Genomic DNA, 17,514 nt, shown 5'->3' with positions numbered 1-17,514 from the left:
AGTCATATTCTCCTACTCAGAACCCTCCGAGGGCTTTTCCTTTCAGTCACACGAGATCCAGTCCTCCTGAGAGACCCTCATGATCTTGCTCTCTTCTGCCTCTCTGACCTTGTCTCCTGCAGTGCTTCTGATTGCCTCCACTCCAGCCCCAATGGCTACCTTCCACCTGCCGGGAAAGCACTGTCCTCAAGGCCCTCACAGCCGTCATTTCTTCCTCTTAGTAGTCTCTTACCTGCAATATGTGCAAGGGTGACCACCTTATTTCAGAGGCTCTCATCAGAGAGGCCTTCCCTGACCATCTAAAATAGCAGTCCCCTTTCCCCACACACAGCTGTTGCATTTTAACATTTATAATCACCCAGTGTGTGTGTGTGTGTGTGTGTGTGTGTGTGTGTGTGTGTGTATTATCTATCTTTACTTCCTAGAATATAAGCCTGCAAGAACATGATTTTTAATTTTTTTGAATCCCCAGCTCAACATGTGCTCCTTCCTATTTCCCAGTGACTTTGTTGTTTAGCAGAAGCACGCAAGTCTGAGGATAGGGAAGAGCTTGGAATATTAAGGCGCAGTGTGGCTATACATTAACAACTGAGTGGGAAGTTGGTAGAAGAAGAGACAGAAGAGGGGGAGACCAGAGCGAAAACTGGCAGGAAGGGCAGTGTTCTCAACCCTGACTGCATCTGAGAATTACCTGGTGAGCTTTAGAAACAGTATTCCTGGAGGTACTGATTCGGTTGGGGTGCTCCGTTGATGTAGGGCCTTGGTAAGGAGTTTAGATTTCCTCCGAAAAGTAATGGGAAGCATTTTACCAATTTTAAGTATGAAAGTTACTTGTTTTATTTACACTTGAGAAGGACCCTTGGCTGTTATATGCAATATAAATTAGGTAGATAGTATTATGAACAAGAATGAGGTGAAAGAAATCAGGAAGCATGGAAGGTATGTGTGTTGAACAAGGCAGTTGATACTGAAGGTGGAGAGCAGTAGAGAGGTTTGAGAGATGTTTTGGAGGTAGAACCAGTAAGACTTATTGATGGATTACTGATTCTAATGGTGGCATTTACTGGGATGGAGAAAATTACAGGGGAAATGGGTATGTTAGGGTAGAAGTAATAATTTCATTTTGTACATGGTCACTTCAAAATTTCTGCTAATATAGGAATTAACTATAATTTGTATTTATATACAAGATAATATGCCAGTAGGCAGTTGGATATATGAGTTTGGAGCTCAGAAAACAAGTCAGAGCTCAAGGTGTACTCAATTTCTGAGTCATTACTGTGTATATACCCCAAATACATAGAAATTCTCTGAAAGGAATTTCTCCTTCACTGTTAAGCTTGAAAATGTATGACCTAGAGAAAGTTAGTTTATTTTTGAAATAGCATTTTATTTTATGTGTACTTCATGCTCATTGTTAAAATATTTTGTAAAATATGGAAAAATATAAGAACAAATTTAACATTTCCATTGTAAGACATGACATTATCTTTCTAATCTATAATGTGCATAGATTATAGCGTATACTTTTTTATAAATGTAGATCATATTATAAGTATTTTAGCACCCTTTTTGTGAATTGCATTCTCAATATTATTTCAAGCATTTCTCAGTGCCATTAAATATGCTTTGAGGTATTTTTGGTTGAGTAATATTTAGTCTTGTTGTTTAGTCACTAAATTGTGTCTGACTCTCTGTGACCCAATGGACTGCAGCACGCCAGGTTTCCCTGTCCTTCACTATCTCCCAGAGTTTGCTCAAATTCACGTCCTTAGTCAGTGATGCCATCCAACCATCTCATCCTCTGCCGCCCTCTTCTTTTGCCCTCAATCTTTCCCAGCATCAGTCTTTTCCAGTGAATTGGCTTTCCGCATCAGGTGTCCAAAGTATTGGAACTTCAGTATCAATCCTTCCAATGAATATTCAGGGTTGATTTCCTTCAGGATTGACTGGTTTGATTTCCTTGCAGTCCATGGGACTCTCAAGAGTCTTTTCCAGCACAGTTGGAAAGCATCAACCTTCTTTATGGTCTAATTCTCACATCTCTACATGACTACAGGAAAAACCACAGATTTGGCTATACAGACCTTTGTCAAAAAAGTTATGTCTCTGCTTTTGAATACACTGTCTAGGTTTGTCATAGCTTTCCTTCCAAGGAGCAAGCAAGCATCTTTTACTTTCATGGCTCCAGTCACTGTCCGCAGTGATTTTGGAGCCCAGGACAAGAAAATCTGTCACTGTTTCTACTTTCCCCCCTTCTGCTTGCTGTGAAGTGATGGGACTGGATGCTATGATCTTAGTTTTTTGAATGTTGAGTTTTAAGCCAGCTTTTTCACTCTCCTCTTTTCACCTTCATCAAGAGGCTCTTTAGTTCCGCTTCATTTTTGGCCATTAGAGTGATGTCATCTGTGTATCTGAGGTTTAGTCTTATGGATTTCCATAATTAAACCACTTCCCTACTATTTCCAGTTTTTCACATTACAAATAATAATATGATAGCTAGTATTCCTTATTTTATCACATCATTGCCAACTCTAGGCATTATAAAGCAGTCTACAAATTTTTATAGGAAAATATAACCTAACCTGAATTCATATGAAGAAAGACATTCTCTTTGTTTATTGGCATCTGTGTATATTCTTTGGTGAATTATGCATGTAGGAATGATTATTCTTTCTATAGTTTAAAAATATAACTGAATTTAAAAAAATTTAACACAGAAATCGTTACTCTTTGTGAAGAAATACTTAGCTTTTGCTAAATATTTAGAGGCGTATGTACAGTATAGCTAGAAAATGCCTACTGATCATGAATCACCAGTGAAAGCAAGGCAGGACTTTCTGTAAGTTCCTATATATCTTTCAGCAAATATAATCCACTCAAACATTGGTTTCATTATTATATACTGAGCCAGAACATGTTTTTATTTCATTCTGCTTTGTCTAAAGTACATGTCGAAGATACCTACTTTCCTGTCTTAATTTTCAGTGATGTGAAAATCGCATGGTCATCCGCAAGACTTATATTATACAACATCTTTATTTTTTAAAAAATGTATTTATTTTAGTTGGAGGCTAATTACTTTGCAATATTGTAGTGGTTTTTACCATACATTGATATGAATCAGCCATGGATTTACATGCATTCCTCATCCTGAACCCCCATCCCACCTCCCTCTCCATCCCATCCCTCTGGGTCATCCCAGTGCACCAGCCCTGAGCACTTGTCTCATGCATTGAACCAGGACTGGCGATCTGTTTAACTTGAGCATAATGCATGCTTTGGTGTAGAAAATTTGTGTGTCTATAAAGGGGAAAACTAGTTCCAAGAGAATTAGTAGCCACATTTCTGCTCTGAACCCTCGAAGAGCCAGGCTTTCTTCCTATTTATTTCAGCTTCCTGGGGCCACCTTTATCGGCTACTACATAGGGGATTTCTTCACCAGGAGCTTCTAGAAGAACATAGTGTGGAGGGCATATCTTGGTTTCAAGAAAGTTTCTCTGGCTTTTCTAGAAACAGCCTTTCTCTCCTCTTACCCTTCTTTTTCTATTTTATTATTTTTGTTTACTCTCTTCAAGTATTCTTTAAAAATAGTTGAAGTTTTATTGCAGACAGTGGCATGAATTCATCTAACTCATCCCATCTGTGGCATGTTAGGAAGGTATTATATAGGAAGAAGAGTTATTTAGCACACTCAGACCTAACTCCAGAGCACCCATGAGCTCTGACTAGTTTCTTGTTCCCTTTTGTCCTTAGGCTCTAGTTACAAGGTAAATTGGGTGTTGCGCTATATGCACAACTGTGGCTTTACTTTCTCCTGTGTCCGGTAACCTTTGCCCATGGTGAGCGAACAGTCCTGTCTCACACATGAGTAGCCGGGGGAGTAGAGGCCGCGGCTCTCTCCCCTGTCACCCTTGGAGCCGTCCGTGCGGACAGGTGTTGTGTAATCATTCATTGTTTGTGCTTCGCAGGTTTGTTGTGTCCTGTTCAGCCTGGAAGTCATGTCCAGAGACTGATGCAGAGAAGCTGGTTCAGCAGGTTTTTCATGCTTTCCATGATATGATGCAACTGATGGAAACGCCTCATCTCTAGAGACTAATCATTTATTAAGCACTTACCAAAATATATAATTGGGTGCCGGGAGTGGGTGGTATTGTGAGATAGGAAGGGATATTGACTGAAGGAAACTTGTTAAATGTAGAGACCAGTAGAATCATGCTCTCAAGATTTATCCTGACATAGAAAGTAGAAATATTTTTAAGCTTCCTCTGATGCAGCAGCAATGCAAATTACAATATGATTATAGAACTATGCAAAGTTTAAGATCAGCCTCAACAATGCAAATTTTTTTAACAGTGCAACTCTAACTCTTAAATATCTTTGTTGGTACCTAAGTAGGTAATAAGTCTCTCTGGACATCATTGTAGAGTCCATCTTTCAAGCACTTTAACATTTTCTAGTTGCCAAAGGATATGAAATACATGATTGGACGCTAACTTCCCTGAAATCAGTGGTTCCACATTCACCACAAGGATACAAGCCTACTATGTTTAGGAAAGACCACTACAGTTTAATCTGAAAGTTTATGTAGAACAGACAGAATTAGGTTGCAGTAAGGAGGTTTACATGCTCTGACACATACAAAAAACCCTCGAAAATTTATTATATCATTACATTGAATTGCCCAAAGTTTGTTTGGGTTTTTCCATAGCATCTTACAGAAGAAGCCAAATGAACTTTCTGGCCAAACCAATAATTAGTTTTGTGAACATGAACTTAAAGCACTTATATTTAAACTTAATGACTTTAAAAGGATTGAATACTAAATCAAATTCTCAGGATTTCTTTTTCCTTTATCCAGTTTTATAGTTTTTACCCTCAGAAAATAAAATTTTCAAAATCACATAGCTTCTTGTTTTGTGTTTGAGTGATTCATTCCTCTGTGGCCCTCTACTTTCTGATCAGTTGCATATTTGTTGTCTAATAACCGCCCCCAGAACTTACTGCCTCACAACAGGTGGTCGTCCCATGATGTGTCAGTGGACTGTGCCCACTCGCTCGGCTGTGCTGCTCTCTTGCCTGAGTTACAGCACTGCCCGTACCAGGCAGGCGGTGAGGCTGCAAAGTCTGAGACAGCCTCACACCTGCCTGGGGACATGGTGGCTGGGACTTGTCTGCATGGCCTTTGATCATTCAGGATTCTAGCCTGGACTTCCGAACTGGGCAGTGGGAATGTTCTAGGAGGGAAGGGTGGAAGTTGAAAGACCTCTTGAGGCCTAGGCTCTGAAGTCATGTTGAAGGCACATGATGTCCCTTTTGTGTGCACTTGGCTAGAACGAGTTACCAGAGCAGCCCAGGATCAAGTGGAGGAGGAAAAAGGTTTTGCCTCACAGTAAAAGGAGCAGCAAAGTAATTTATAAATAATTTGGTAAATGTAAATGAGTGGGCACAAGAAGGCATGGTTTATTGGGGGCCATTTTGTAGCAACCTACCACAAATATTACAATACATTTAGTGCACTGGTTGTAGAATATGTATCCTTTTTTGGTTACATTTTCATAGGTTCTGGTTCTGATGACTGGTTGTCATTGTTATTTCTTTGTGAAAACATTCAGAATTGGCCTCTATGGCACTTGATGTATCCTTAAGAGTTAATACAGACTACAAAGATGAAATCCGAGTTAAGACCTTTATACTCACTAGTACAAGTGTTGACTTGATTGTCAGCACACTTAGAATCATTTGGCTGGTTTTTTTTTTTCCTCTTTTTTAAAAAAACATTTAATTGGGGGCAAACTGCTTTATAATGTGTTGGTTTCTGCAGTACAACGTGAATCAGCCATAAGTATACATATATCACTTCCCTCTTGAGCTGCCTTCCTCTTCCCCACATGGTGGTTGTACCAACTTACATTCTCACCAACAGTATAGGAAGGTTCCCTTTTCTCTGTACCCTTTCCAGTATTTGTTATTTGTAGAGTTCTTAATGGCCATCCTGACTGATGTGAGGTGATACCTTATTGTAGTCTTGATTTACGTTTTTCTAATAATTAGCAATGTTGAGCATATTTTCATATGCCTGTTGGCGATCTGTATGTCTTCTTTGGAAAAATGTTTAGGACTTCTGGTCATTTTTTGATTGGGTTGTTTGTTTACCGAGTTGTAGAGCTGTATATTTTGGAAATCAGTCCCTAGTTCACATCATTTGTATATATTTTCTCCCATTCTGTAAAAGCTTGTAAGTTTGATTAGGTCCATTTATTTATTTTTGTTATTATTTCTGTTGCCTTGGGAAACTGACCTAGAAAACCCTGGTATGAGGACTTCCCGAGTGGTCCAGTGGCCAAAACTCCATGCTCCCAATGCAGGGGAGCCCAGGTTCAATCCCTGGCTGAGGAACTAGATCCCACATGCTACAACTAAAGATCCTGCATGCCGCAATGAGGATAGAGGATCCCATGTGCCACAACTAAGACTTGGTACAGCCAAAAAAAAATTGGTATGAATTATGTCAGAATGTTTTGCCTATGATCCCTTCTAGGGAGTCTCATGGTGTAATGTTTATGTTTGTCTTTAAGCCATTTTATTTTCACTTACAGAGTGAGGGAGTATTCTGACTTCATTGATTTACATGAAGCTGTCCAGCTTTCCCAGTACCACTTGCTGAAAGAGACTGTCTTTTCTCCATTGTACATTCTTGCTTCCTTTGTCAAAGATTAATTAACTGTAGGTGTGTGGTTTTACTTCTAGGCTGTCTGTCTTGTTCCATTGATCCATATGTCTGTTTTTGTGCCAATAACATGCTGTTTTGATTAGCTTTATGGTACTGTCTGAAGTCTGAGAGGGTTAGGCCTCCTGCTTTGTTTTTTTCCTTCAGGAAAATAATTGCTTTGGCAGTTCTCTCTCTCTTATGGGTCCATATGTATCTTAGGATTATTTTAGTTCTGTAGAAAATGTCATGAATAATGTGATAGGGATTGGATTACATCTTCAATCTACAGTTTTATATACCTAAATTTTTTACTTTCTTTTTTTAAATTCATATATAGTTGATTTACAATGTTTCAGGTATACAGCAAAGTGATTCCATTATTTTTATATGTCTATTTTTCAGATTCTTTTCCATTATAGATTCAAGATATTGAATATTGTTCCCTGTGCTATACAGTGGGTCCTTGATGTTTATTTTTATATATAGTAGTGTGTTTCTGTTGATTCCAGATTCCATATTTAAGCAATATCATATGGTATTTGTCTGAGAAACATTTAGTTAAGATAATGACTGATTTTATTAAGATAATCTCTAGGTCCATCTATGAGGCTGCAAATGGTGTTACTTCTTTTTTTATGGTGAGTAGTATTCTCTCCATACATTTTTGGTAACTCAGAGCCAGGCTGTTTTCATGCTGCCTGAAGCCAGATGTTACTTTTAACAACTAAATTTCAAAAGCTGTAATATCCAACCCCAAATTGGATGTTGCAAATTGGAATAAGATATACCTATGTTTTATGGTGACTTATAAAAGAAGTCTCTAAATCAGAAAAAGTTGTCGGAATTTATTTTTAAGATACACTATAACAAGAGTTCATCAGTTCTCTGTCCCAGCCTGGACGCTGACCATGGTGAAGTAGATGCCTCGCTGTGCCAGCAGCTGCTGGTGCGTGCCCTGCTCCCTGACCCTGCCGTTCTCAATCACCACTATCAAGTCTGCGTTCTGGATGGTGGACAGGCGGTGAGCGATCACGATGCAGGTGCGGCCTTCTCGGGCGTTGTCCAGGGCTTCTTGGACAATCTATTAATAGAACAGAAGCCTCACCTTAAAAATGATAGAAATAAGTTTTAAAAGTAAAGGAAATCCAAATATTTTTACCATCTATACAAAAGAAAGTCACCTTTCATTTCTTGTGTCATCGTTGAATTTTTAGCTTTATGTATTGAGTTTTACATAGTCCGTCTTGCATACAGTTATGTTCTTTATAATAAAAATGTATTCTCAAACTAATCTTCACAAGTATTTAAATTTTCTAACCAGTCACAAAATAATTTGAACTAACAGCTTCAATTTTGAGTGTTTTTATTTCCCAGTTTTTCCATTATTAATATGCTAAAGCATTCAAACAAAAAGTGCAATAAAAGTACTTTTTGTGTATAAAAAGTACTTTTTGTGTATAATATTTTCTAAAATCATTTTAGAAAATTTGGAAAATGCTGGAAGTAAGGGATGAAATAAAAATATTTTACCTCAAAATAACTGCTGTCTACATTTGTTTACTTTTTTCTGTGCTTACCTATCTTTTAAAAATTTTATTGAAATATAGTTTACAATGGTGTCTTAGTTTCATGTATGCAGCAAAGTGATTCAGTTACATATATCCTTTTTCATATTTTCCATCATAGATTATTACAAAATGTTGAATAAAATGCCTATACTATATAGTAGGTTCTTGGTTATCTATTTTATATATAGTAGTATCTATATTTTAAAATCAAACTCCTAATTTATCCCTCCCCTCTTTGATAACCATAAGTTTGTTTTCTGTGTCTATGAGTCTGTTTTGTAAATAAGTTCTTTTGTATTATTTTTTAGATTCCACATTTGCATGATATCATAATGGTATTTCTTTCTCTGACTGACTTCACTTAGTACGGTAACCTCTAGGTCCCTCCATGTTGCTGCAAATAGCGTTATTTCATTCTTTTTATGGTTTATTAGTCCATTGTTTATATGTACCACATCTTTATCCATTCTTCTGTCGATGGACATTTAGGTGCTTCCATGTCTTGGCCATTGTAAACAGTGCTGCAAAGGACACTGGGGTGCATGTATCCTTTCAAACCAAGTTTCTTTTCCAGATATATGCCCAGGAGTGGGACTGCTGCATTATATGCTAACTTTACTTTTAGTTTTCTAAGGAACCTCTATACTGTTCTCCACTGTGGCTGTCTGAGTTTACATTCACCACCAGTGTGGGAGGGTTCCTTTTTTCCACACCCTTTCCAGCATTATTTGTAGACTTTTTGATGATAGCCATTCTAACTGGAATGAGGTGATACTACACTGTAGATTTGATTTGCATTTCTCTAATAGTGATGCTGAACATCTTTTCATGTGTTTGTTAGCCATCTGTATGTCTTCTTTGAAGAATATCTAGGACTTCTGTCCACTTTTTTTTTTTTTTTTTTTGCCAGAGTTCTTTAAAAATATTGAGCTGTTTGTGTTTTTCTCATGATTGCATGAAAAAGTTTAGTTTTATGAATTGAATGGGATGTGAAGTAGGACGCCGTACCTTCTCACTTTCAGTGTCCAGCGCTGATGTAGCTTCATCCAGCAGTAGGATGCGGGGGTGTCGGACGAGGGCTCGGGCAATAGCAATCCTCTGTTTCTGTCCCCCGGAAAGCTGAGTCCCCTTGTCTCCCACTCTTGTTTCATATTTCTGCAAGTTAGCCATTAATAAAGTTAGTAAGGTTCTAGTTTAGAAAAATCCTAATAGTATACTGAATAAACTTTACTTAACACTTGACAGTTCTAATTGTAGAAAAAAATACTTAATAATAAAGTTTCTATAACAACTACCAAGTTGTGTATTTACTTTTTTTTTTAACATGACATTCAAACTCAAACTAGAATGTTAATGATCTTAGTTTTCATTTCATTTCATATTCTGCAACAAATTGTCTAATTCCTATCATTATCTGAACATCAGTTCCCTTCTCCAGGGGATCTTCCCAACCCAGGGATTGAAGTCTCTTGCATTGCATGGACTTCCCTGGTGGCTTGATGGTAAAAAAAATCTGCCTGCAATGCAAGAGACCTGGGTTCCATCCTGAGGTCGGAAGATCCCCTGGAGAAGGGAATGGTTACCCACTCCAGTATTTGTGCTGGAGAATTCCATGGACAGAGGAGCTTGGTGGGCTACAGCCCATGTGGTCACAAAGAGTCAGACACAACAGAGGAACTGACACTTTCTTTCACTCCTGCATTGCAGGCAGATTCTTTACCATCTGAGCCAGCAGGAGTCCTAAAATGGTTACATGTCAGTATTCAACATTTTTAATTTAAAATATTCACATGACCCACACAGAGCCTAATTTACTCTTTTTTTAAATTCACTCATTCACTTAAATATTTACTGACTACCTGTTATGGTAGAACTGTGGGAAGTATAAAAATGAATCTGCCTCTCTTACCCTTAAGGAATTTGTAATCAAGAGAAAAAAATACATAGCATGCAATATAAGATTAAATTACTTGTAACAGAAAATTGTGTCACTGAATTCTTACCTTAGTTTTCAAATCCGTATTGATCTCACTGCAATTTGGCTATAGCCACAGCTGCTAAAGTGAAGTTGCTCAGTTGTGTCTGACTCTTTGTGACCCCATGGACTGTAGCTTACCAGGCTCCTCCGTCCATGGGATTTTCCAGGCAAGAGTACTGGAGTGGGCTGCTGTTTCCTTCTCCAGGGGATCTTCCTGACCCAGGGATCAAACCCAGGTCTCCCACATTGCAGACAGGCGCTTTACCCTCTGAGCCACCAGAGAAGCCCCAAGGGTGTGTTACCTGCCCGTCGGGGACTCGAACCACAGTCTCCCACGCGACAGGCGGGGATACTCACCACTATACTAACGAGGATATATACTATATATATATATACTATACATATGCTATATACTAACGAGGATAGCAACTAAATGAGGTAACAAATAGGGAGTGTTTGGGGACTGGAAATTGGAGAGTACAGGTCCTCTCCAAAGAAATAAAACACTAAAGAGAAACAGCCTTATGACAAAATTAACTCAAAGTGGAGCATGAAATTAAAACTAAATTGTAAAACCATAAATTTAGAAAATAAACAGTGGAGAAAATCTTTAGGACCAAGGCCTAGACAAAGAGTTCTCAGACTTGACATCAAAAGTACAATCTGTAAAAGGAAATAAAGGATGAACTGGGACCTCATCAAAATTAAAAACTTAAGCTTTGTAAAAGACCCTGTTAAAAGGATGAAAAAAGATAAGCTACAAACTGGGAGAAAATATTTGCAAACTACATTTCCAACAAAGGACTTACTAGTAAGTAGAACATATAAAAATCTGTCAACACTCAACAGTAAAAAAAAAAAAAAAAATCCAATTAGAAAATAGGCAAAATACATGAAAAGACATTTCATCACAGAGGAAATATAGATGGCAAATAACTATATAAAAAATGTTCAACATCCTCTGCCATTAGGAAATGCAAATTAAAATCACAATAAGATATCACTGTGTACCTAACAGGATGGTAAAAAACAGTTGCAACAGCAAATGCTGGCAAAGATTCAAACTATATCCCTCATCCCTGCTGGTGGGAATGTGAAATAGCAACACCACTTTAGAAAACTGTTTAGCCATTTCTTATAAAATTAAACAACCAATTACCATATGGTTTAGCAGTTATACTCCTGGGCATTTATCCCAGAGAAATAAAATTCAGGTTCACACTAAAACCTGTACACAAATACTTGTAGCAGCTTTACTCTTAAAAGACTAACTGGAAACAATCTCAATACACTTCAGTAGGTGACTAGTTTAAAAAGCTGCAGGTCATACAGTAGCTCTAGTTTAAGGAACCACCACACTGTTCTCCACAGTGGCCGCACCAATTTACATTCCCACCAACAGCGACAGGAACGTTCTCTTTCCTCTGCAAAACAGAAATAGAGTTACAGATGTAGAAAACAAACATGGTTACCAGGGAGGAATGGGGAGGAGGATGTTAAATTAGGAGACTGGGATTGACAGAAACACTCCACTATATATGAAAAAGAACTAATTATGACCTACTGTACAGCACATGGAACTCTGCTCAATACTCTGTAATGGCCTCTATGGGAAAAGAATCTTAAAATTGAGTGTATGTGGAGACACACATATACGTAATGTATAATCATCATATATATATATATATATATATGATTCACTTTGTGTTTACCTGAAACTAACACAACATTGTAAACCAATTATACCCCAATAAAAAAATTTTAAAACCTGCAGGCCATCCAGACCATATATCCATCTGATTCAGTAATAAAAAGGCATGAACTACAGTTAACACACAAGAGCTTCAGGGAATTACGCTGAGTGAAAATGCTAATCTCACGAAGTTATATACTGTACATGTCTTTATATAACATTCTGAAAGTATGACAGAAATGGAGAACACTTATTTGCTGCCAAGCGTTGTGGAGAGTGAGGGTAAGGAGGAGAGGTGTGTCTACAGAAAGGTAACATGAGGAATCTGTGGTGATGAAAACGTTCCACGTCCTGACTGGAGCAGTAGATGTGAGTCTACACATGCAATAAAAGTGAAGAGAACTAAATACACATGTATACAAATGGATACAAGCAAAACCGTCAAATTCTGAGTAAGGTCAGTGGGCTGTATCAAATCAGTATCATGGTTGCAATACTCATCACTTTTGCAAGATGTCATTGGAGAAAACTAAGTCAAAGGTACATATGATCTCCATATTCCATAACAACTGCATGTGAATCTGTAATTACCTCAAAATAAAATGTTTCATTAAAAAAGAAAGTGCCACTGTTTATAATTGCCAGGACATGGAAGCAACCTAGATGCCCATCAGCTGATGAATGGATAAGGAAGCTATGGTACATATACACAATGGAATATTACTCAGCCATTAAAAAGAATTCATTTGAATCAGTTCTAATGAGATGGATGAAACTGGAGCCCATTATACAGAGTGAAGTAAGCCAGAAAGATAAAGACCAATACAGTATACTAACGCATATATATGGAAGTTAAAAAGATGGTAACGATAACCCAATATGCAAAACAGAAAAAGAGACACAGATGTACAGAACAGACTTTTAGACTCTGTGGGAGAAGGTGAGGGTGGGATGCTCTGAGAGAACAGCATCGAAACAAGTATACTATCAAGGGTGAAATAGATCACCAGCCCAGGTTGGATGCATGAGACAAGTGCTCAGGGCTGGTGCACTGGGAAGACCCAGAGGGATGGGATGGGGAGGGAGGTGGGAGGGGGGATCGGGATGGGGAACACATGTAAATCCATGGCCGATTCATGTCAATGTATCGCAAAAACCACTACAATATTGTAAAGTAATTAGCCTCCAACTAATAAAAATAAATGAAAAAAAAAAAAAAAGAAAGTGCCATAAGGGATAAAGCAAACAGGGCTACAGTCCGAACACAACCCACAACCAACAGTTTGAGGTGACTTAACAATCGCCTTACTTCCCACGACCTTGGTACAAGATAAACACCACAACTAATATTTCCATTTCCCAATAAGGAAACTTGGTATCATGGACTTCAGTGTGTAGTCCAAGGTCACAGTGCTAGTACAGAGGTGAACTCTGGGACCTGCTGGAGGAGGAACACAGTCTGCAGTTGATTCCGACCTCATCCAGGAAGTCACCAGTTCACTTACGTGGGGCAAGGTCTCAATGAAAGGATGGATGTTGGCTGCTTTGGCTGCGCTCACAATTTCAGGCATGGTTACGGGCCGGCTGTTGTCCCCATAGGCGATGTTGTCGGCAATGCTGCAATCAAACAGGATGGGCTCCTGGGACACAATTCCAAGTTGGGCTCTGAGCCACTGGATGTTGAGCTTCTTTGCTTCGTGACCATCTAGGAGCTGAAAACCAAACCCCACAAACTGTAAGAAGGACTTAAAAAACAAACAAAAAACTGAACAGCACGTTACTAAGAGGACTGTGGCACAGGGACGTCGGCAGCTTGTGAAATACCAACCCTCACAGCCTGTAAGCTCTTATACTGTAAGAGCCTGTAAGACCCACACAGCCAACAAAAATATTTTTTTATGGTGACTCAGCCATCCCTTTCTTGTTCTACCTGGGAAAACGGTAGCACATTTGGCCCTGTCTTTCCACATTACTCTGTCTGTTCCTGTCTGCCTTCATCCAGCAAGTGTACCATCCTCTGCCTTCACCACAATATTGTAAAGTAATTAGCCTCCAATTAAAATTATTAATTTTAAAAAAGAAGCATGCAATTCAGTGTCCTACTTGTATCTGCTGTCGCCGAACAGCTCTGACCTTTTCACTTTGACGCTGTGCCCCATCTCCAGGCACACCAGGAGGAAAAGCAGGTCAGTAGCAGGGCCCACATTCTGAAAGCTGGTTATCTCCTGTCTTACCCCCCTCACCTCTCTTTCCCCTGAGAACTAGTAGTCTTCACCTACCCTCACTGTTGGCTCAGATGGCAAAGAATCTGCCTGCCAATGCAGGAGACTGGAGTTCAATCCCTGGGGCGGGAAGATCCCCTGGAGAAGGGAAAGGGAACCCACTCCAGTATTCTTTCCTGGAAAATTCCATAGACAGAGGAAGCTGGTGGGCTACAGTCCATGGGGTCACAGAGTCGGACAGGACTGAGTGACTAACACACAAGGACAAGAGTTCAACTGCAAGTGGATAAGCTCAAGAGTAGTATCTTTATCTTTGGTGGTGGTTTTATTTTTTGTTTGCTGGAAGCAGAAGGCCTGATGCTTCTAGAGGAGCCTTGTGATGTGCTAAGTGAGGATACAGCTTCCACAGTGCAAAGGACATGGTGAAGAAATACACACGAGTCCAACTAGTCTTGGCCTTTTAAGAAAGAAATCCCCACCGGAGGATTAGCATAGCATACCTGCAGAGCACTGTTGAGCTGGTTTGCCCAAATTCATATCTTCATAGTAATTGTAATAGTGGAAACATAAGATTTTCCCCCAAAGAAACAACTCAAGAAGGTTTAACATTCTGGTGACTGTCTACATGGGGGTTGGCTCCCTGGACCAGGTCGGTGGGTACCATCCCAAGGTAATGGGAGATGCAGGCATTATTGGTAAGAGCCACATTTCCGCTTGAAGAGGGCCAGGGGCTAGACACCAACAACATCAATGCTAAAAGCCAAATGTGAGAGGCCCGGAGGTAAGGATCAAAGAGAGCTTCAAGTTCAGGGCTAGAGAGATGGCCAAGCAGAAGGGAGGGGAGGGAGTCCTGGGAATCTGCTCAGAACTCTGGCAGGAGTGTGTGGTTACCTTTATAACCCAGGAAGCTAGTGTGTGTTCTCGCAGGGGGATCTGGCTGGTGCAAAGGGCCCAGGGCGGGGTAGAGATCAATTTCACACTCAGACCTCTCTGAACTCCACTCAGTTCCAGATATTCTACCATACTGTCCCCATATATTTGTCTGACTGTGGGCGCCAGTTTCGGATCCACAGAATGTGATCATTTTTTCATTAAGATGATAGGTCTTGTCCGATAGTGCCTTAAATCAGGTTACCGATCTCAGAAAGCATGCTCACCACTGTGCCAGCCAAGGGATCGTAGAACCGCTCCAGGAGCTGGACGACCGTGCTCTTCCCGCAGCCGCTGCTGCCCACCAGGGCCAGCGTCTGGCCCTTCTTCACCTCCAGGCTCAGCCCCCGAAGCACAGGCACGTTTGGCCGGCTGGGGTAGCTGAACACGACTTCATTAAGTGTCACATTCCCTTCAAACTTATCCTAAAAAATAGGTATGTTTATATTGCTACTATAATTAGTCTGATAAATCATTGGAATAAAAAGTATAAATTCAAGGAAGCTTTAACAGAAACTACAGCAGAGTAACATAAAATCTGTGTTCAGTACAAGTGGTGGCACCAGTTAGTATTGGTAGCAAGTTGTTATAAAATGAAGATGGGAACCAGGGCTACAGGTTAAAGAGAGTCATATTTTAGAGTTGTCATATATACAAAATGAAGATGGGAACCAGGGGTTCAGGTTAAAGAGAGTCATAGCGTTGTTGTCTAAACTCAAAATTTCTGTGTCACTGAAGACAAATATTTAGTGTTCCCACATGATGATTTTGCAGCAGAAGCCAAGTCAACGGCTCAAGGCTCAAAGGCGTGGGGATTTAGAGCAGTCTTGGGGGACAGCCCTTAACTCAAGCCCTGTGGCCTCTCTAAGTCACTCACTCGGCACAGTAATTTTGTCATAACAGGAATTACATGATAAAGTCCCCAAAATGTTGCATAAGTCCCCATCTCTTTACCCAAGCTGCTTCACATTAGAATGTGCAGTGGCTCGTATTATACAAAGAACACCGAGAGCTAAGCGTGGAGACAGTAAAGCCTTATTCCTCCTACGCTGAATAAAGTAGCCGTCTTACCATTTACAACACAGCCATTACACCAGGTGATGAAAGCCAAATTGCTAATGCAGTTACTCACAAAATTAAAGCCACATACCTTCCCTGCAGGAATGACTCAATTTTCATGGAAATTATTTCGTTCTAGTACAATCTGGATAATTGGTGGTTGTTTTTTTAACTTTTGATGTGCTCAACTTGAATCCTTGCGACCCCCTATGAAATTTGAAAATGCCGGGAAAGTTGGCCAAATATTATTAGCCCTGTAACTATCACAAAGCTAGTGAAGTCAATGTCAGCGTAATCACTGCAAATTTATCCTGCGGTTATGATTGCCACTTGACATCTGCCTCTCATCTACAAGGGCTAAGCCACAAACTGCTGTAACTGCTGACCTTCAACACCCCCTGAAAGGGGTTCAAGGCAGAGATCAGGAATGAGGCACCCTGTGCTCTGGGAAAACACCGGCAGAACAGGCCTGCAGACAGACATTTTCAGGAGAAAATTTTATGAACCCAGTTTCTTGCATCTTCTCGTAACTAGAAAAGCACTAAAACCATTAGCAGAAACATCTGTTACTTGTGACTACCAGAAAACCTCTGCCAAAATGTGTGCCTGACGGCAGGTACCCCCTTCAGTAAAATCAAATGGAAAACTGTGGAGCAGTCTCTCAGAGCTATCTGAGATGCTGTCTCCCGGCTATTGGCCTCATTTTGCCCCAAATAAAACTTAACTCACAACTCTCACATTGTGCTTTTTTTTTTTTCCAGTCGACATGATCTAGCAGACAGAAAACCTTGAGGAAAAAATCAACCAAGTGCTCATGAGACAGCAAGGAACTCACGGGCCTCAGGCCTTCCTCACTGTGGCTGTCAATCAAGGGTTGTCTTTCAAACAGCTTGAATAAGTGGGCTGCAGACAGCTTGGCTTTAGCATAGTCTGGAGCGAAGGAACTAGCATGTCCTAGAGCCACGGCGCCCAACACAATCGCTGAGAACACCCTAGATGGAAGCAGAGGGATTTTGAAAATTAGTTTATATAAGAGCTGACTCACTGGCAAAGACCCTGATGCTGGCAGACTGAGGGCAGGAGGAGAAAGGGATGACAGAGGATGAGATGGTTGGATGGCATCACCGATTCAACGGACATGAGCTTGAGCAAACTCTGGGAGATAGTGAACAGGGAAGCCTGGCGTGTGGCAGTCCACAGGGTCACGAAGAATTGGACACAACTAAGCATGCTCTGACTTCCTTCAGGACTTCTCATTTCCTGGATTTCATGGACCTTTGTAAAGTCCTTCTCTCTCCAGAAGTTGCTGATCAGACAATCAGAGTTGTGATGATTCTACTGATAATTCTCAG

At 40.0% G+C, this 17,514-nt stretch overlaps 2 protein-coding genes across 6 annotated transcripts in view; one reads left to right on the top strand and one right to left on the bottom strand.

Annotated features, from left to right (window-relative positions):
• CROT (carnitine O-octanoyltransferase) overlaps window positions 1–4,907 on the top strand; it is a 49,548-nt gene extending 44,641 nt beyond the window's left edge. For both annotated transcript variants that reach the window (XM_043872659.1, XM_043872660.1), the window contains exon 18: window positions 3,972–4,907. In XM_043872659.1, coding sequence (XP_043728594.1) covers window positions 3,972–4,092 — 121 coding nt within the window. In that variant the 3' untranslated portion in view covers window positions 4,093–4,907. The remainder of the gene's footprint in view (window positions 1–3,971) is intronic.
• Window positions 4,908–7,537: 2,630 nt separating this feature from the next.
• LOC122673830 (phosphatidylcholine translocator ABCB4) overlaps window positions 7,538–17,514 on the bottom strand; it is a 70,974-nt gene continuing 60,997 nt past the window's right edge. For 3 of the 4 annotated variants that reach the window (XM_043871721.1, XM_043871723.1, XM_043871725.1), the window contains 5 exons: window positions 16,998–17,154; window positions 15,331–15,528; window positions 13,457–13,663; window positions 9,289–9,435; window positions 7,553–7,793 (listed from right to left, as the gene is read on the bottom strand). In XM_043871721.1, the coding sequence (XP_043727656.1) occupies window positions 7,590–7,793; window positions 9,289–9,435; window positions 13,457–13,663; window positions 15,331–15,528; window positions 16,998–17,154 (913 nt within the window). In that variant the 3' untranslated portion in view covers window positions 7,553–7,589. Of the gene's footprint in view, window positions 7,794–9,288; window positions 9,436–13,456; window positions 13,664–15,330; window positions 15,529–16,997; window positions 17,155–17,514 lie in introns of all 4 variants that reach the window. The other variant, XM_043871722.1, reaches the window with a different exon arrangement.

Source organism: Cervus elaphus, chromosome 18 (assembly GCF_910594005.1).
Source record: "Cervus elaphus chromosome 18, mCerEla1.1, whole genome shotgun sequence".
NCBI classification, from domain to species: Eukaryota; Metazoa; Chordata; class Mammalia; order Artiodactyla; family Cervidae; genus Cervus; species Cervus elaphus.
The sequence above is the reverse complement of the archived record's forward strand: the minus strand, read 5'-3'. Positions and strand labels throughout refer to the sequence as shown.